General features: G+C 39.4%; 1 protein-coding gene across 1 annotated transcript; it reads right to left on the bottom strand.

Annotated features, from left to right (window-relative positions):
- Positions 1 to 16,116, bottom strand: MGAT4D (MGAT4 family member D). Its single transcript, XM_053658097.1, has 9 exons — positions 15,950 to 16,116; positions 12,898 to 13,035; positions 11,642 to 11,775; positions 8,706 to 8,752; positions 7,546 to 7,659; positions 5,837 to 5,912; positions 4,281 to 4,395; positions 2,108 to 2,238; positions 1 to 120 (listed from the first exon to the last, which is right to left on the bottom strand). The coding sequence occupies exons 1-9, from the start codon at positions 16,011 to 16,013 to the stop codon at positions 1 to 3; spliced, it is 939 nt and encodes a 312-aa protein (XP_053514072.1). The 5' UTR covers positions 16,014 to 16,116.
- Between the last annotated feature and the right edge of the window lie 5,717 nt (positions 16,117 to 21,833).

Consider the following 21,833-nt stretch of genomic DNA (forward strand, 5'->3'; position numbering starts at 1 on the left):
TTAAAATCTTACTTTTAAATATTGTTCTTTTCCAGGAAATGATGACTGTATACCCACATGCTGGAAAAGAGAAGGTTTGTATCGGATACGGACTTGCTTATTTCGTTCTGCACATTTCTCCTGGGGACAAAGAAAAACAACCATCTTTGGTTAAAACCCAAATGCTCCTTTTTACTGCACTTACTAATGGCAATTTTTTTATGATGTTAGTTTTTGCCAGGGGTCTCTATTAATATTTTTAAATTCAAACAAAACATTTATTTGTTAGCTTTGTCTTCATAAGGCTAATAGAACAAAAGAATTGAGATACAAAAGGGCTTTAGTTAAAGCAAGTATTGCCATGAACTCTGTCCGAGAAAATGTCTACTATTGTACCAACCCCCCATCTGCACGAGACCCCCGTGGATTCCTGAAACTACAGACAGTACTAAACCCCTCTACATACTGTGTTTATTCCTCTACATAGATATCTGTGATAAAGTTTAACTTATTAATCAGACACAGTAGAGGTTACGAACAATTTAAAAACAGAAAAACTGTCACAACATGCCACTTTTGCCATGTATAATGCACTGCTGTGTATAGCATGCACCCACACTTTTGTGTGGGCTAATACGTGGGATTATTATGCCCATTATTATACCCATGGTATGTGGTAATTATACCCACGTATAATGCACATCCTTACTTTTCCCTCAAAAACTCGGGCAAGAAAGAGTGCATTACACACAGCAAAACACAGGACTGGAGTAGAGTAGTGAACGTGGCGTTGTTAAGTAAAACGAGGGTTGCTTAAACACAAGCACCGCAGTGCCCTGCTGGGTCTGGTAACCGAGCCTGCGACTAAGTGGCCGGCGCGAAGGAAGCACACGCGGCGTGGAGACGCTGGGGGAGGAGGGCGCACGTTTCGCGCTGGACGATCCGGCCCGTACAAGGTTTCTCCACACTACACAGAATGGCAGGTGATTGAAAACGAGAATTGTCGATTTCTGCAATTTTCCACTTACTGTTTTTAGACTGTGGTTCACCTCGGATAAGTGAAACCGTGAAAACTGAAACTGCAAATAAGGAGGGTGGAGGGATACTGTATAATTTTCCTCTCACTTTCACTTTACTCCAAAAATTAATCAAGTTTTTAGTGTTTTTCTATCTGCCCACTTCCCTCAGACTACATTATCCTTCTTCCCATATTCGTTAATTCCTACATTACACCTCTCATTTCTTAAATGGTAAAAAGTGTAGGATTGAAACAAAGAGCCAATATGGAAAAAGATTTGGATCATCTCTTTAAAAATAAAAGGACCTGTGGCATTACTTCTATTAAAAACATTTGAAAGTATTCTGATCGCTATCTGGAACTTACTTTATATACTGTGTTTATAGAAAATTCACTAAAATGTATCTCCAATCTCTACGCATGATATTCTTAACTTTGTAGGCTTACTTGAATGCGTGTCTACCCAGGACTGACATGCAGACTATCTTTCTTTCTAGCCCCGTCATTTGCTTTGCGAGGATGAGCGTCTGGTGCCCGCTGCACACACCCTTAGCGCTGTTCCGTCGTCTCGGTGGGGTGCGCCCCCCCTCGTCTGCGTGGAGTATCCTCCTCGATCCCGAGTCAGTGGTTTTTTTTTTGTTCTGAAGTCGATTTTGATATTAATATGCTGCTACAGATTTCCTTTCCATAGTGTCTGCATGGAAGATCTTTTTCCCTCTTTTACATAAAGCATTATATTGTATTTAAACTGAATGTAGATAGGATTTAATTGCACAGTGTTTTTAATCCATTCTGATAAGCTGTCTCTTAGTTGGTATATCATAGCTATTTATATTTATTTGATGTAAATATTGGCATGTTAAGATTTATGACTGACATTGTTTTTGTTTGGTTGTTCACTGTTTTTTGTCCCCTTTTCCCACTTTTCACTGCACGTTGGCCTCTCATTACTTCACTTACTACGTAGAAGTGTCAGTAAAATTTTACAATATTGGAAGTTAAAAAATTGATGCACTCATCATATTTGGCTTGGTAAACAAAGTTTAGGGAATTATATTAGACAGCATTTTCCTAAAATATTTGGTATTTACAAAGTAAGGAAATACTCACAGGAGTTTCTCCTGGGTGGCACATCTTCACCTGAAAAATGTCCCCCAGTAGTAAGTCTATAGGTTTATCTTTGTAGAACATTAAGAAAAAACGCACAAAATCATTCAAGTCCTCAGATTTAAATAGCTTTCCTATAGAGAAAAAGTAAACAAGTCCAAGTAGCTCAAGTATTTATACTACATAGCATAACATAACTCTTATATATACTTGTTCATTCTATTTGCATGAAAGGCAAAAATGTATTAAAGATTATTTTAAAAATACAATTAAAAATTAAAAAGGTGAAGGGATTAGTCAAATAACATATATGAAGTACCCATGGACGTGGACAATGGTGTGGGGACTGACTGTGGAGATGGGGGCGGGATGGAGGGAGGAGGGCAGAGGGGCAAGGACATTTTTGAGATAAATATAATAGCATAAAGAGTAAGTCATTAATAAAGGGGGAAATTAGCATTAATAAAGTTGGAGGATAATAAAGCAAAGTAATATATCTGCTTAATTATTCAGAACTACCACTTCTGGGGAGTGCGGTATGAGGCAGGTCTACAATAGCACTTATTTCGGGAAAGTGTTGGTAATTAACTGAAGAGTCAACTGTCAATGAGAGTGAAGGCTGTGTCAATAAAATCAAAGGTGTAGAGGCTATACTCTCATATAATTGTCCAGAAACTGTGATTTGTAATCTGATTTTTATAAATTTTATCAGGCTATCAAATATTTAATTTTTATTAATGATGGTATTATTTCAATATTTCCATATCTGAGCATTGTTTTGTAAGAATGTTATTTTTCTTTTATACTTAGGATTCTTAAAATTTTGCTATATTTTAAAGTATGATTTCATTACATCCGATTACTTTTTTCTAATACATTGCACCTTTAATTTTAAAATGGCATTGAAGTTACAAGATTCAGGGAAAGGCTCACTTTAGTGGAACAGTGTAAAACACAGCTGACTATTCGACAAGCATGGTATCAGGGTGGAAGCAGGCTGCGCAGCTAAATGCTATATAGTAATCAGAGCAAGTGATTTAATGATGGAAATATCTGCTTTATTATTTATGTTTTCCTAATCTTCTGTGAGCATGATGTATTGTAAAGTCCTATTTGGCAAGCCCATATTTTTGGTAAATATTGAGTAAAGGACTGTTATTATGATAAAAAAATAAGGCCTCTGTAAAGTTAAGCTTATGATGAGTTCAGCATCATGTACGTAGTGCCCTTGTGGTGATCAGAAAGTGAATGTTCTCTATCCTTCACATACCCGACTTTGCTGAGGAAGATATAAAGAATTTAAAAATTGCTAAGTAATATATCAACAAAACGATTTCCTCTGCAAGTGTCTCATCAGGTATTACTGTTACCTATCACTTTTCTTCCCATTTTAACTGAAGCTGAGCAAAAACCTTCAGGGCCTTAAAACTGGATGCCATACCACTTTACAGAAAGTTTGGGAAAGAAAGTGGTCAAGTAAGTGTACGAAAAGCAGATGGATTTTACTAACAACCAGAGAAATGCTTACACTCCTGCCAGTGGCAAAGAGTTTCTTTTATGGCTGAAATGAAACCTTACCAAGCACCTAGGGAAGCAGGCACTTGCCAGCACGTATGGGCGTCTCAGCTGTACGGCCTATCGGCAAGGCGATCTGGCAGCACTTAGAGACCCAGCTGCTTCTGCCCTGGGTGACCCTGCTCCAGGGAACGTACAGGTCACCGCGTCGTTGCTCTGTGGTGGCAGAGAGTTGCCAACCACAGGGCCCACGCATCTGGGAATGGATGAGCCTGAGGGACTGTCAGGTGGCACCTGTGCAGCAGTGAGAAGGAATGAACTAAATGCACATCAAGAAACATGCTGAGAGTTTCAACGTCTTGTTTGGAGGACAAAAATGTAAAGAACAGGAATGGGTGTATCACATCACCACTTATGTAAATTTTAAACGCATATGTCAATCTGCTTACTTATGTTGTCTATCCAGAAAATTTTTCGGTTTAAAAATACATTTTCTGAAATTCAGATCCTTGAATATGATTTTAATATTAAACTAACTGCATATTTGTAGCAATCATTCCATTCCTTTTCATTTAGTAACAAACGCATGTAAGTTCTTAAGAACTTTTAAGGTTACCATGTGCTGAGAAGGTGGAACCCACAAAATAGATCCATTGCTTACCTATAAATCCAAGAACTGAAAACTCAATATAAAACCAGTTATTTGAAGCGATAGAATGCACAAAATCTGTGATTTTTGTAAAGTACATCTTTTTGGCTATGATATCATCTTCTAGCTGGACAAAAAATAAACAACAAAAAGAAGGCATTAGCACCTTTGATGCATCCATTGAAAAAGTTATACTAGCTTGAAAGTTGAAAATACTTTCAATAGATTACACTGAATGATGTTTTTATGAAGTAATTAATAATAGCATTTTTTAGTTCAGTTCCCTGAGGGTATTTACTGTCTGTCAATTTTCATTTTCTGATTCTAAGAAAAGAGATTCTTTCTTTCTTTCCTAAATGCTAACATGCAACATTCACTCTGAATCCTCTTTGGCGGACTCCGTGTACCTGAGTGCATTTTCATCCTCACAGATACTTCAGTTTCCAGTTCAAGACCAACTGGCTTCGTGTGGAGACAGCAAGTGCTGTGTCCACCACCAGATGTTGTGGTTGGCAAAGAGGAGATGCAAGGAGCTGGTGTTCTCCCCCATGGCCAGCTGGTTAGAGGGGGTGCTAATAAGCCCCCAGACAGTTTTCCATAAGGGGAATAGGACTAGATGTTTCCTCTCTGGTTGAATGCACACTATGGGTAACCAGCCCATAGACTCAGAGGGTCTCCTAAATGATTTAGTAGAGGAATGTGGAAGTCCTCAGGCACTTTACCAGAGCACAAAATAGAACTGTGTTATTTATAAGAATTCACTGGCTGGATCTCACATTTCCATTTCACTGTCACTAACTAGGAATCAAGAAGGATTATTTCTTTTCCTTTTTTATTGTTGTTCAAGTACAGCTGTCTCCATTTTCCTCCCACCACTTCCTCCGACCCCAGCCATCCCCACCTCCCACCCTTGATCCTACCCCCCCTTTGGCTTTGTCCCTGTGTCCTTTTTACATGTCTGATTTTCTTCCAATAAAAGAGAAGACGTTGCTTCAGGCCTTTTCCTAACTCTGTCTGTTCTCCAATGATGTTCCTCAAACTCTCATCACAGCTGCACAGTCTCATGAAGTGAGTGTACACTTGCTGTTGGGAAACATTACTTAACAGTGTGCAGGAACTTAGAGGGTGCAAACTATACATAACCGATTTATTTCATGAATACAGTATAGTCACTGTAGAACTATGTTGCTCCTAAAATGTGAGGCAATGTAGGGTAGCAGTGATAAGCACATACATTATCTGACATTTAATAAGTTCTCAAATTGCATGTATTTCACCCAGTAAACTTGTGAGCAAAGACATGTAGACAGTACAATTTCTATTTTTTTCTGAGTTGGTAAATTCTTTTCAGTTTGCTTCCGGTAACTTTAATTTCTTCCATAATAGTGACTTCAGCAAGAGGACTAATATATGATCAATTTTATGCTTGCTTTTGGTATTTTAATATAGTGAGTGCTTTCTATTTTCTGAGTACAAAGTAAAGTGGAGGAATACAATAAGGAAGGAAGGACTCAAAGGAGGGAGAACACAATATTTCCACTTTAAATTCTATTTGTACAAGGTCATACCTGTAAATAATACATGGCCTTGGGTTGGGCATACAGCATCAAAAAACAAAAATCCAATACTTGTTTGATTCGCCAACTAAAGGTAAGTAATAAAATCTGTTAAGATTTACTATGATGATTTAATTTTTGCTTATAAGCACATTTCAGTAACTTAAAACAAACTATTTTCACACTTTGCTAACAAAGAGCACTATCTACATTAAATAAAATTGTAGACATTATACTGAAGTTACACTCACAAGTTTCCTGTCTTTATTCAGTGGACAATGTCTGCCATTGCTAAACTAGGATAAACACAATCTATTTATTTTAAATTGGGTTTGTTAAGTTTTGATCTATATAATAAAGTTAATATTCTTTCTTAGGTCTTGTTAAATGAAAGTATAAAGAAACTTCATTCTAGTGTAATAGTAGGCCAGGTCCTGAAGGTACAAACACCAACACACAGTGCAGCTCTTGCCCTTCTGGGTCACATAACCTAGCAAGGAAGGTAGAAAAATAATACAACCAGGGCAACAACATAGAGCTATGTCGAGATACTGCCCATGATGATTTACAATGAGATGGGGAGGGTGGAGCGGGAGGCAGTGGAGCCTTCAGTGTTGAGGACAGTCCTGCACAGGCACAGGACGTGTGACACAGCAGCCCCCTGAGATTCAGGGCACGGAGAGGTGACGGAAGGGAAACTGCCGACGGGATGGTTGGCAGAGATCAGATCAGCGAGGACATTTTATGACGTGTGGGAAACTTTGGACTTGATCTCACATGAAAAGATTGTTCTGCCTACAGTGTGGAAATGAATTGGAGGATAGGCTACAGTTCGGGGAAGCAAACAGATCTGGAATGGTCTGGACTAGGTCCAAGGCAGAGAAAAAGGGATCAGAGTGATGATACGGAGAAAGATTCAAAACGAGAAATGATGACAGGCATAAAGGGCAGATGGGAAAACAAGGGTTAAGAGTGACTCCCAGAATTCTGACTCTAAACACCGGGGATGGTGTGGGCCATTAATTAAAAAGCAAAATGAAACCCTTAAGAGATTTCCGGAGTCTGACTTACTACTTATTATTTGTAAGCAAAAAGAGCTAATAAATGTTGTGGGATAAGATCTTTTTCTGAATTCAGATATGTCATTTGCTCTATTAAGTTTTGAGGAACCAAATGATTATATTTCTTTTATATCTACCACATTTATAACCAACCAATAATAATCTTCCACATATATTTAGGATTATTGTATGTACAGAGATATATAGTACTATAAAGATATATCTTTTAAATTTTCAAAATATTTGCATAAATATTATTGTATTTTATTCTTTTTAAAAAGATTTCATTTAAAAAGATTTATCATTTTAAAAAGATTTATTTTTAGAGAGAGGGGAGGGGAAGGAGAAAGAGGGAGAGAAAGATCAATGTGTGGTTGACTCTTGTGCACCCCCTACTGGGGACCTGGCCTGCAACTCAGGCATGTGACAGGACTGGGAATTGAACTGGTGACTGTTTGGTTCAGAGGCTGGCACTCAACCCACTGAGCCACACCAGCCAGGTGTGGCTATCATATTTTATTCTTACAATGACTTTTCTGAATATGTAAGGTATATTTTCTTACATACACTGGAAAGTGGAGGAAGCAAAGAAAAAAAGGCTAAATTACCTGCCTTTTTACAGGTAATTTAGGCTAAATTACAATTTTCTACAAGTCATACCTCTCAAACGTTTGTGAGTCCTCAGGTGCGTGCTTGGCATGTAACATGTCTGGATAAAAAAACTGAGGTATTGAAATGACCTCTAAGGATCCAGACTTCAGTTGCTTTTTGAATCTATAAACAGAAGTAAATGGAGGCTTGTAATTGAATATTTGATGTACCAAAAATAACAAAAATCAGTGGAAAGAATTTTCTTATGCATGTCCACATAATATTTTTGATTTGAATTATTTCACATGATACATGATATCAATATCATAAAACTAATAGTTTTTCATCAAAATATGTCTTTTATGAATTAGAGACAGACATATCAAAAAAATAAAATACACAAATCCCACATTCTGGGGCATATTTATATTTCCAAAAATCTAGCAGGCTTCCTTCTGGGCCTTTCCTCCTTCTCAGGCAATTCTGTTTGCCAGGCATCTCCTTCTCCCTGCGTCTGCCTGAAGAGTATCTGCCTCCACCCTTTGACTTAGCTTAATTGTTACCTTTCCCAGAAAGTGCTCCTTGATAACAGCAGGTACAGTGAGTTCCTTCCTTCTCTACGTGTTCTCAAACTGCCTGTCCCAACCGCCACGCTAACACTAGGCTCCTTGTGATCTGGTTTTGCCAGTGTCACCACCCACTGGAACGGGAAGATCTGGAGGGCTGGGTTCATTCCACAGCGTCTGCCTGACAAACAGCTTCACATTGGTTCACCAGTGCTCGTGCCTGCTGCGCTGCACACAGCAGGAGGTTGTGAGCAGAAGCAGTGCGAGTAACTTTGTCCAGTAAGGAACCCAAGATGTTTTCAAGATAAGCTAGTAGGCTTCTCACAAGAGACAATGGATTTCATGGAGAATAGATATTATAACAATAATGACATAAAAAATATAAATTTTTTCAAAGTGAAAATTATTGCTAGTGTAAAGTTCTTAAGATTTTAGTTTTTCCCATGGAAAAATATGGACTTTAATAGGTAGATAACCTACAAAATTGGGGAAATTACAAGATGTACTTCATCAGGTCTTAGATAGAACTACAGGCTCTTTCTGTGCTGATGCACAATGAAATAAATGTGATCAACAATAAAATAATTGGGCAGACAGAATAGTATAGGAAAAATTCTAACAACCATTTAAAAATATATCCAAAATATATCCAACAGTACTTACTTTTTTGTAATCATGTCGACAACAGATGTTAAATAATCTCCATTACTCTAAACAAAGAGAAAAATATTTTACTGAAACTAAGCATGCCTCATACTTTTATTAATTCACGTTTGCTACATGTAAATCTAATCTCTGGGTGGAATGTGATCACGTCTTAATCATTTCTAGTGTTTCACTTTCCATGAAGAATTTTAACAACCCAGGGGTCTGAAAGATCCGCCGGAAAATACTTCGCTCTCCCTTTGTCACCGTGTGAAATATCTCTCCGTGTTATTTACACTTAAAACTCAGCGGTTACAAAAGCCATGCATCTAAAACAGTTTTGCCCTAAAAACTGGATGGCTTATTTCAAAGAACTGCTTTTTGGAAGGTATCTTCATTTTATGAGTATCATGTGACAGTAAACTCGCTTTGAAATCACTCCACATCTTTCCAGACAGGACTGCTCAACTTAACCTCCCGATTTTCTTCTATCAGCGAACTTGGTGTATTTACTCTTCATTGAAAGCTGTGCTTAGATTAGATGACACATTCAGCTGTAAATAGCTTTTAGTGGTTTATTCCTGTAGATGATTTTTTTTAGGTAACCACTGGTATTTACAAGATGCAGCCTCAAGGCCCACAAGCGTTCCCGATATAAAATTCTGGAAATGTTTCTTGTAGTGAAAGCTGTAGTGTCACCACTGCCTTTCAGTGAGTTCTGAAAGGCAATTCTGAGTGTATACAGTTAGGCTGTTCGTTAAAAATATCAGGCATGATGCAAATAACTCTATTATAGTACCTAAGGTTCTTAAGATGGCCATAAATTAAATCACCAGTTATTTGCTATGTGCTGAAACATAGTACACTTTAAAAAAGTACTAAAGTTATACTTCTTAAGCATTCCATATTCCATTTTATAATTTGTACCCCATACTTTATTTTTGGTCTAAATCAACAATTTTCAACCCGTGTGCCACAAGAGGTTTTAAAACATGCAATACCTGACTATTTAGTCAGGGGCACTGTGCACTGACCTCTTGTCTCTTCGATTGTCAAATAAAAAGTTACAACAGTCAACACAACAATAGCCATGTGGTGTGAATGAATCAAAATTATACCTATTTTTGTCAGATAGGCAAAAATATATATTTATATATTTTTGGTGTGCCACAGAACTTTGGGATTCGTTTATGTGAGCCGGGAGATGAAAAAGGTTGAAAGTCACTGGTCTGAACATTTTAGGCAGATGCGCATGTGTCAGCAGCAAACAAATAAAGACTGAACCATGTGCCACAGAAAAAAGTGACAAAGGTTTTGGAGACTAAGTATATATGCTTCTAATATTAAGAAATTAAACTTGGAGAGAAGAATTATCAATATTTAATCTTTTATTTATATTTTCCCATTAGTTCTTACGTTGCTTGTTTTGTTTAGAGTTTTTCTGCATTCAAAGGAATGTTTATGATAAAAATTCAAATAATAGAGAAAAGAATAAAGGAGAACACATATCCTTTTAACTCTCAACATCCAGAGATAACCATTATTGCATGTTATATTTTATATAATATTAACTTACATTTATATGTAGTTTTTATATACTAATATCTAAACGTAAACCATTATTTATATCATTCCAAGATTTGCTCACTGTTTTTTCTTCATGCATTTCATGTATCTGTATATCTTCCTTCATTCCTGCTTCCTATCACATTTTGCACAGCTAATATGTTTAAAACAATGTTTTATAACTTTTTTACTCAACAGTATGCTTTGGACATTGTGTTTTGTCAGTGGATATATTCATCCTTTCAATGGTTACAGATCATGGTAATGCAGACATGAATATTCAATCAGTCACTTACGGTAGATATTTTGGTTATTTCCAACATTACAATTTTATAGCACTGAAAATCCTTGAAATAATTACATATTGAATGCTTACTATGTACCACACATCATGCTAAATAGTTTAAATATGTTAGCTAATTTAATTGCCGAAACAACCCTATGACAAAGGTAATATTATCATCACCATTTTACAAATAGGAAAAGTGAAGGACACAGAGGGCACTTGTTCACGTCCAGCAGCCAGGGGTGAAGAGACTGGCCTTTGGACTTTGGCTGTTTAGATCCAGAGTTTGTATTCTAAACTTTCATACTGGTCTGCAATGCTTATTTTTAAATTCTTGCCTGATTATCTCCTTAGAATAACTTCCCAGAATTGTGATTTCTGAGACAAAGTATATACACATTTTAAATCTGATATATGTTGCCCACTTCCCTCCAAAAGGGTGTCTAATGTTAGACTTTATATAGTACTTTCTAGGTTTACATGGCACTAGAGGCAAGACAGAAATATCTGGGGATCCAATGGAGAGATGCAGGTTTGTATCTGCTCTATTAATCACTAGGCCAATTACTTCCTTAAGTTCATTTCTACATTTGTAAAACCAGGGCATTGCGACTTCTTTTACAGGGATGTCATGCAGGTGATACATAATTTGTATAAAAACTGTCTACAATCCTTCAGATATAGGAAGAAGTCCCTCAGTTAATGGTAGTTATTATTTAATACAAATTATCTCTTGATTCCCATACCAACCTTTTACTGGGCAGGTTTTATTTCTATAGCATAAATTTTAATGTTATGTTTGTAAATATAATTTCTGTGCCATATAATATGCAGGGCTCCCAGGTACATATTTAACAATGGCACCTTACTTCTCCACATGGGAACATGATATTTAAATAAACTCTTTAGATTGACATATTTAATTCCTTGGTGGTGTCAAAAAAGTATTAATACATTGTCTACTATCCAAAAAAGGGCACCCGTGAGTTACTTTTTTCTGCTCTCTTAATTTCTATTTAAGGATAGAATTTGAAATGAAACAGTGGTCAGTATGGAGACCACGGACTGAGAGTAAGGAGAGCCAGTGACCCTTCCCACTTACATCCGCAACAGAGACGATCACCACGGAGTCCTGCACCTCCTCATGGGTCATCCTGGAGATGAGTGAGGTCAGTGTTTGCTTCAGGTAACTGTGATCTTCCCTCTTAACAGTGGGAACACCCAGAGCAAAGGATACTGCAGCCCCCAAGCACGGGGTTGCCGTTTTAAACCATGGAGGAGAATACAAGTTAGTGTTAGTATCTATGCTTCCTTCTATGCTTGGGTAGTTATGTGGTCCTAAAAATAGTGCCTGAAAATGTTTTACAAAAGTTATCCAAACCACTGTTAGCTTTTATTACATATTTCATTTTCTGCCTAAAGAAATTCCAGTTTGCAGTGAATGAATGGTTAGGAAATGCATTAAATAGACACCCAGATGTTCTCATGGTGGAGAATTTCAATGTAGTTAAAAAGAAACTGAACATTCTGCATTTATTATGGTGTTCCTCTAACTGGGTATGAAATGCATTGGCTGATTCCCTCCTCTTATTCCTAAGGGGGTACTAGGACCCAAAATAGGAAAAATACTATGAAATAATTTCATGTGCAAAAAAAAATTCATGAAGTAATTTCCAAATGATTTGATGGAATAAATTCATGTCCCTAAGCAGCCACAGACAAGTAAGCAATGAACATAACTATGGTCCAACAAAATCGTATTGAAAACAGGCAGATTCAGCCTGAGGTCTGTAGTTTGCTGACCGCTGGCCCAGGAGGACCCACTCATTGGAATCAATGAGGTTTGTGAGATAGGAAAGTTTCTGAGAGTTGGCCTAATGTCCTTCTTCTAACTCAGATGTTTTCTCTCTTCTTCTGTACACAGTGAGCTTGAATTCATCCTTCAAGGTTGAGCTTAATCATCCCTTCTGCAAAGCTTTTGCAGACCTTCGTTCTCATAAACACGGGGAAATAAGAAGATAACCAGATGAGTATAGATTGATCAAAACCAAGGGAGAAAAGAGCTACCAAACACTGAGCAGATGCTTAACATATGCTTGGCTTATACTTACTTACTTTGAAAGCATCTGTATTAAAGTTGAATTTGAATTCAAGTCTCCAAATATCTACTAAGCTATCTTTTCCGCCTGACAATATACTGATTTCTGGTGGTCCAGGTTAGTGCCAGGTGATCTAAATAGGCTGGTGATCTAAATATCAAACTGAGTATCATTTTAATGGCTCACATTTTAAAACTTAAACGCATGTCCCCAAAGATCAAAACACCTGCATTTGATTTTCCAATTTTAACGTTCTCACCGCCTGTTTTCTCTTTGCTGATGATTACATCAGGATAAATTCTGCCTATTTTCCTTAGATGAGGGAAGAAGGACTTTAAGACTTCAAATGTATTAGGTACTGCTTCATTCTCATCGAATATATTCACTTCCTTCTCAACTGAAAGGGAGAAAAAAATAGGGCTTCTGAGTTCATGACTGTAATGATTTCCCCCCTCTGGCACAAGTTTTTAAAAGAGGGTTAATAAATTAATTCATAGGTTAACTTAATATTTATACATAAGGGGAATACTGTTAAATGTAAATCATCAAAATCATAAGACTATAAAATATAATTCAGAAGTGGATTCATATTTATTTAAAAAGTAATCTAGCAGGTCTTCCAATAACATCATGCCATTCAATGTCCTTCGTTACCATTGATTTAGATGCTGTAGGAACTTAACTGTTGTTTATATCAATTACCATATGGTAAAGTTGGTTTCCTTATGTATCACTTACCTTGAAGTTGCAGAACCTATCAACGATGTTAAGTGAGGACTTCCTGTATTTAGGTCTAGCACTATGAGCTACAAAACCAGAGGATAATAGAACTATCAGTTCCAAATAATATGTAACTGAAACATACTATAAAGAAGCATAACTGAAAATATTTCTGAATCACACATCCATCTGTTTTGCTACTTTAATATCAGGTCATTGAAGTTTGTATCCTTATGATTTTGTAGCTCCTTCAATATTTAGTGACTCCGTTTGTACCATTCATTTGAATTTGCCTCTACAATTTTGAAGGAAGAAAAAGGACAAAGTTGGAGGACTCGTGCTATACAACTTTATTTCATAACACATGATATGTTAGTAAAGGTGGTGTGGTGTCACAGAAGAAAACAGATACACAGGTCAACGGAACAGCATAGAGAATCCACAAACAGACCCACACAAGTATGGTAGATCGATTTTTTTAAGGTGGAAAGGCAATTCAATGCAGAAAGGACAGATTTTTGACAATTGGTGCTAGGACACTTGGACATCCACAGGAAAAAGGATGAACCTTAACCTAGACATCATACTATTGATAAAAGTCAATTCGAAGGTTTCATAGACCAAAAATGTAAGCTATAAAAATAAAAACACATAAAAGAAAATCCTCATGACTCTTGAGAGTTCTTAGATACCACATTAAATGTACAATATATACAAAAAGTGATAAACTGGACTTCATCAAAATTAAAATGGTTTGCTTTTTGAAAGGCGACACCAATAAGACAAGCCACAGACTGGGAAAAATATTTCCAAATCACATATCTATCTGACATATATCCCTGATATATAAAAACCTCTCATCACCAAGCCCTTATTATATGAAATGTTAAAGGGACTTATCTAAGAAAAAGAAGTTAAAGAAACATGAACAGTGAAAGGACAACAAACTCACAGTTATTAACAACCACACCTAAAACGAAAGCAAACTAAAAGGACAGCTAGATCAGGAGTGGAAACATAGAAATGAAGATCTCAAGGAGGGTTAGCAACAGGGGAGTGGGAGGAGGAGAAGGGGGGAGAAAGTACAGAAAATAAGTAGCATAGACAGTAGATAGAAAATAGATGGGGGGGCAAGAATAGCATGGGGAATATAGAATCTAAAGGACTTGAGACACATGGTCACAAACTAAAGGGGGGGTAATGGTGGGGATGGGGGGGTAGGGTGGAGGAGAATGAAAGGGGGAATAAAACAACTGTAACAGCATAACCAATAAAAAATAAAAAAATAAAAAAAAACCCTCTCAGAACTCAACAACGTAAAAACAAACCACCCCATTAAAACTCGGACAAAAGATCTGATGAGACATTCCACAAACAGGATACATGAATGGAACATAAGCATGTAAAAATGTTCAGCATCATTACACTAGAGAAATGCAACCTAAAACAATGCGACACTGGGATATCAGAATGGCCATCGTGAATGGGAGGGACTGGGACTCTCCCACAATCTCTGCAGGCGGTGCAAAATGGTGCAAAATGGTCCAGACGATCCAGAAAACAGTGTGGCAGTTTTTTTATAAAGTTAAACATAAATGTATCCAATGCCCATGAATTCTAGATATTTATCCTAAAGAAATAAAAATTCAAACAAAAAATCCTGTACATGAGTGCTCATAGCAACAGGCATTTGTAGTCACGCCCCACCCCCCCAAAAAAACCCCAGAAAATGAAAGCAACTCAAATGTCTCTCAATTGATCAAGGAAAAAAAACTACCCATTGTACATCCATACAGTGGAATGCCAATCAGCAATAAAAAACCAATAAACAACTAGTCACACCACTCAGAAGAACCTGCACTGGGTGAAAGAAGCTGGTCTCAAAGGGTTACACAATGTGTGATTCCACTGGGGAGGCACTCAGGAAAATGGAGAACTGTGGGAAGAGCGGATCCATCAGTGGTTTCCAAGGGCCGAGTGGGGGGAGTGTCTGACTACAAGGAGGGAGCACGCAGCAGGATTTTTCATTCTGAAGAAAAGGGGAACCACTGAAGGCTGATTTACCAGACAGTATAGTCCTCACTTTGGCTACAGTGAGGATAGGTAGGTGGGAAGGAGCCTGCAGAGAGAGAAAATAGGAGTATGGCAGCAATCATTCGGATGAAGCATGAGGGTGGCCTGACTACGGTAGTAGAGATGGTGAGGGAAAATATGGACAGATTGTGAGATATATAGGACTACAAATCAACGGGACTGCTTACTGACTTGATGCGGAAGTATGCAGGAGGGAGAGGGAGGAGTCAGAGATGATGCTGTGGTTTCTGGCTGCGTCTATTGGATGGATTATGCATGGTGGTGCAATTCACAGAGATCGAAAACACAGAAAGACCATCTTCCTGGTGGAGATGAGAGGCAACGTACCAGGGATGTCTCTTACCTGATTTTCCCATGTCTGGCAATAAAAGAATGAGTACTGATTTGATTATATTTACTGGGGAGAGATGTTCTAAAATCAGCATAAAATTTAAATTTCCAAACACAAAACATAAAAGAAACAAACCACCATGCACAAAAACAGAAGCAACACAAACCTAAGTTCACTGATACATTTTCTCTCTGTCTAATGTCATCCTTCACTTTATTTAAGACTTCCATCAGCTCCTGGCGATTTCTTTCAGTTTTGTTTTTTAAATGTAGAATATTTTCCTTAAACTCCAAAATATGGTTTCTACAATTAGTTAATTGATTACCTGCAACGAAAATGTATGTTTATATATGTAGCAATGGTATCATAGAAGTTTCATAATATATAACAAAATGTAAAATAAATACTTCAATATAGCTATATATCTAGCACTAGATGTGTGTATGCATTTCTATGTAGTGCTATATACAACAAGAACTATCTTCTGGACCACGGGCCCTTTGTGGCACAGGCTTCCCCTGCTTGGTGAGTGTTCTAGGAACCCAACTGTGTCTGTACCAGCTGGCATTGTTGTGAGAGGCTGTGTTCGGCTTCAGTGAATATTTTTTCTTGAAGACTTTTAACATGCTTGCCCATTTTGTGATGGGTGATTTATGAGTGCACCTGCCCACACCATGCAGAGTATTCAGCAGTTTTTGAGGTAAAACAGCATGACCTGCATGGCCCGCTGTCCCCATTCACCTGACTCTCCCTGAGTGACTGTTTTTTTTGTGTCCCTAGATGACAGAAGTCCTCAAAGAGTTTTGCCGATTTGGAAGAAGTGAAATAAAAAACAGCAGGAGTGCTAAAAGGCATCAAAATCAACAAGTTCAAAAACTGTTTTGAGCAGTGGAAAAAAATGTCTCAATAGGTGTACTGCATCAAGTGGACAGTACTTTGAAGGTGACTGAAGTTTAAACGTGTAAGAATACTCAATTTTTTATAAATAAATTGTTTTTTTGCCTCCCTCTTGTATGTTTGTGCATAAAAGATTTGAAAATAATGAAGTGTTAAAAACAGTAATATCTGGAAGTTGCATGTATCAGATTTGTAATTAGAGGGAAAAAAACAGCAGAACCAGAAAATTCACTTCTAAGAATTTATCTAAAGAAAATGACCAGAAAATACGCACAGACTTGGCTCTAAGGACGTCCCACGTAGGCTGCACTATTTATCATCGTAAGAAGATCGGAAACAACTTAACTACCTAACAGTGGAAATATGCTAAATAAATGAGAGACTACCCTTCTAATAGTTCTGGTAGCTCTAGCACTAAGTCACATATAACTGAACCTCAGTTTTGTCACTTAACATCTGTGTGGCTCAGGCAAGCTGTTTAATTATTGTCTCTGATCCTTCACGTGTAAATGGATATGTAAGAATCCCTGCCTCAGAGTTGGTGGGAAGATGTAATTTGCTAATGCATGCAAACCATGTGGCAAAGCACAGTAAAAATGCTTTGCCAAATGTCTAATAGATATTTTGTGCTGATGGACTATTCTTTATTCATTTATCAATGGACTACTATGCAGCTATAAAAATATTTGATGTTGTAAAAGCAATTTTGATGCTTATGAGGCTTCCTGTACAAGGCACATACTTGGCATATGACTTTAATTTCAAGGAATAGATTAGGGCTGGTAGTACAGGTTTGAGAGCAAAAGTGTTGAGACACACTTATATAATGGAGCAAAACAGTGTGGTGATAGAATACTGTCCCAGCCTTACTTGGGGACATTTACTTCATCCCTGCCTTGGCTCACACTAGCCTTAGCCCAGGGCAGAGGGTTCACTCTTTGAAATCCAGCCTGTTGCCATTATTGAATGAATGGACTTTCCAGCGCAGGAACTGATCGGAGGTATTCGAACAGAACCATGCTTCGCCAAAAAGAACTGTAACCACCCCAGGCAGACGGTGAATATCCACAGAGTGGACACTGCTTGGGAACGCTCACACATTTAAACAGGGATGCAGCTGAACCAGTATAGCCTTATGTTTCTGGGGTTCCCTGGGTAATATTCTCTTCACAAAATGGATCACGTGTTTGGGGGGTGATATATCACAGGTGATGCAACAGAATGTAAGTCGGTCCCTAGGGGATCAGTTTGGCAAATATGAAAAGAAAGCCTTTTCCCTAGAGGGAGTATTTGCAGAAGTACATTTCTTACCTGGTAAGTCAATTCATCAATATTCTTTTAAAAATATTTATATTACTTGCATATTCATTCAGGTATTTTGTGAGAATAGAATGTTATAAAACTGTCTTGCAAAGTTTGAAATAATCATTCGCTATTTTGAGTCACCTGTGGTGAAGTTGTGAAAACAAACACCAGTCCACCGTGACTCCCCCCATGAACAAGGTGGGGTACCCAGCACTCTGACCTCTGCTTTCCCCGCAGGGGCCAGGAGAAAACTACCCACATCTGCGAGTTTAACTTTCCTATTAGCCACATGACAAACGGTAAGAGAAACAAGTGAAAGCAATTATAAATAATAGATTTAATGCAATATATCTGAAATATATTTTCGATATGCAATCAACATAGAGTAATTAATGACTTCGCATTTTTTGTACTATTTTAAATCCGATGTGTATTTTAGTTATAGTGCAAATATTGACATAATGACTTTAAATGTTAACAGTTGGAGTAAAATGCGGTCCTACCAAAACAATAACATTCAGACTAACTTAAAATAACGTCAGCTGAGAGCTCAGTTCCTCGGCGGCACACGCTGTGCCGCCAGTGTTCGCCAGCTCGGCAGCTCTGCAAGCGCCCGCAGAGGAGCCGCGAGCTGCCCAGCACGGGTCCACTCCGCCCGCCCTGAGCTCATTAGAAACGCAGCATCTGGGGCCTGCGCCCAGACCTACCGACTCAGAATAATTCGCGCTTTAGAGAGATTCACAGGAGACTGGTGTGCACGTTAAAATTCGAGAAGCAATGTTCTCGAATCTTTCTCATCGCTGACTTTACCACCCAGTTCAGGTCCTTACTGCCTCTCGTTGTACTATTATTATAGCTGCATGTTAATTGGTCTCTCGCCTCTAATCCACAACTGCTCCTCTGGAAACACTGCGCAAAGACTGTGAGGTCCCCTAAGTGCTAGCTGAATGAAGTCCAGATGACTGTCTTAGGACACGATGTCTGGTTCAGTGTGGTCATGACCTAACTTCTCCACCTTCTTTCATTCACTAGACACCGCCAGTGAAGAGAAGCCCGCTGAGACAGCCAGTCCTCCTTCCACGTGGTCCTTACCACGTGCCACTCCCTTTGCTATGTAAACAAAACGTGGAAAAAGCCGGGTTCCTACTCTAAGTTAACCAACAGTCAGGCGTGCCAGGGACGGGGGCATAGACTTGAAAAACTAGGAATAATGACATTGTCAAAATGGAATTATCCTCAAAGCGCACAGGCAGAGGGAGGCCGGAATGAAGAAGAGCCCGATATCTGGGTTAATTTATTAGCAGAACCCATAAGTTTTAAATTCAAAATTCAACTGTACGAATGCTAAAATGTTCACTATGGACTAGAAGTGGAGCCAAGGTTAAATTTGAATGGCGGATAAACAATTTTCTAATATCAATACATCCCATTCAATTGTTATACTAAAAACTTATTGTTCATCTGAAATTCAAATTTAACCGGGAAATCTCTATTCTTATTTGCTAAATCGGCAACCCGATGGACAATAAATGAAGACCCCGGTGTGTCTCAAAGTGGAACTGCGAGCCGCGGAGTCAGTCCACTGAGAAAGTCCGGACGCCAAACCAGCGCTCAAGCTGCGGATGACGACTCTCATCCTTTTCCGCTCCGCAGAAAACACCGCCGGAGCCCTGAAGGGCAGACCGCAGGAGAGGGGAGGTGGCCTTGTGAGAGGGGTGTCCCCAGAGTCGCGTGCTTCTGGGGACAATGGGGTGGAGGGCGGGGAGCAGCTGGGGACGGATGGGGTCCTTGAACCTCTGCAGGGAAAGGCGCTCGCGGAGGTCAGTTAGAGCCCAGCGGCCCCGCAGGCGCACGCGTGAGCGCGCCTGCCCACGGCCGGTCAAGGCCCCTGGAGAGACCCGCGCATCCGTTACGGGTCATCCGCCCGCGGGACAACACGGTGGCGGGCCACACCTGTAAGCCCCTAATACGAAAGCAGGAGATCCCCCCCCCGGTTCCTACCTCGTTCACCACCCCTCCCCCTTCTCTCCAGCGGGAAAGGTGGCGGGAGAAGCCCCGCGGCTTACTGGTTTGAGCCATCCTGGAGATGGAGAAACAGGAGAAGCTGAAGAGCAAGACCGCAACGAGAGAGATCAGCTGGTTCACGTGCTTGGCCCTCATGGAGGTGGCCGGTAGGGCACCGAGCAGCGCGCTGGGTGGAGGCTCCAAGAAGGCCGAGGGCCCGCACCACCGGGGAGACGCACGCAAGCGCCTGCGCACCCTCCCCAAGGGGGTCGCTGGGACCCGCGCACACGCGCCCTGCCCTTGGGGAGCGCCCTCGCCCTCGGGTGCAGGGCTCAGCACTGAGAATCCGAACGCCTTCCACTACGGCGGAGTTCCCCACACGCAGTCAGGTCTCTGTAACTTACTTTTCTTGTAGTAGTGAGTGATTTTTGTGCCAGACTCTGCGCTAAAGTTTCCATATGTTCTCTCTTTAGAACCTCACAACATCCCAATTTTTTTTTTTTTAGTATAAAATGAAGATAGCAATAGCATCTACCTAATATGGTATCATCATCTTCATCTGACCTTGGGAAAAAAATTGAGCCCTAGTGAAATCCAGCAATTTGCCTCAGGTTGCTCAGCTGGAAATGGTTCCTCACACCTTGAAGATAGATTTTTAAAAATTCCTCAAGAAAACATATATCTATACTCGGAGATTATCAGCCTCTAACGGTATCCATCACATAGTCCAAAGACTTAAAACAGCTCCGATTTTTGCGTGGGAAGGGACCAGCCCCGGGCCTCTAGTTTAATCCCCTTATTTTACCTTTTGTTAGTACCCTCTCCCCCAGGAAAAGAGCAGGGAGTCAACTTTTGTGAAAGAAGAAGTTATGTATACCATGAGCAGCAGCCCTAGGGGCATTTGCTGAACTTCCGCCAAGTTCAAGGTATCGGTTTCTCAGACCTTCAGCCAAGGCTGGGAAGCACTAGCTGAGCTTCAGAAGGGCAAGACTCTCCGGTCTCCTTAAATGTGGCTTTCTATTTGGGCTCTGCACTCTGACCACTCAGTCTCATTGGGACTCACTGGCAGTGCCTGGTGATGCAGGCTCTACTTCAAACTGGCACTGCACCTCTGGGCTGGTTTCTAGCCCTTTAGGAGGGAGAGGGACCTGAACATGTGCCAGCGTGGTGATGCCATTATAAGCTATTTTCTCATGAGCTAATGGCCAGGAGTGTGGCCTTCAGCTGAGCAGTGGCCCAGCCACTCCTACAACAGGGAACTGGGAAGAAGAAAGACCTCAGCTTCACTCTCCTTCATCCTGTCAGTCTCCACTTTGGCCAAGCTCCACTGGAAAGCAAGGAAGTCCAGCTCAAGGTACTAGATCGTACAGCCTGCCTCCTGGGTGCGGAGCAGAGGAAAGGTGTAGGCTAGATTGAGGTGGGGGAAGGAAGCTATTCAGCACAAAGGTATCTGCAAAATCAGTGTCTCAATGGTCTCTTACTTGAACTCCAATTTGACCTTTTCAGCTGCCTTTAGGATTCAAAAACAGTGCTTTGCTCTCACATTTTAATGTTTCTGAAATCAGCTTATGTCTTCCAATCAATTTTTACATTTTATAAAATTACGAGGGGGACTCCTCCCAAAACCCAGAATTTATTAAAAATTGTATATTTATTCTTATCTTGTATGTTTGAACTTCAGTCACCTTCAAAGTACTCTCCATTTGATGCAATACCCCTAATCTAGATGGTTCTTCCACTGCTCAAAACATTTTTGGAACTGCTCAAAACATTTAGAAACACTAAAGTGCTTCTGTTGTTTTGTTTCACTTCTTTCACATCGGCAAAATGTTTCCCTTTGAGAA

The sequence above is a fragment of the Artibeus jamaicensis genome, unplaced genomic scaffold (genome assembly GCF_021234435.1).
Source record: "Artibeus jamaicensis isolate MK-2021 breed Jamaican fruit bat unplaced genomic scaffold, CSHL_Jam_final scaffold_537, whole genome shotgun sequence".
Taxonomy (NCBI): Eukaryota; Metazoa; Chordata; class Mammalia; order Chiroptera; family Phyllostomidae; genus Artibeus; species Artibeus jamaicensis.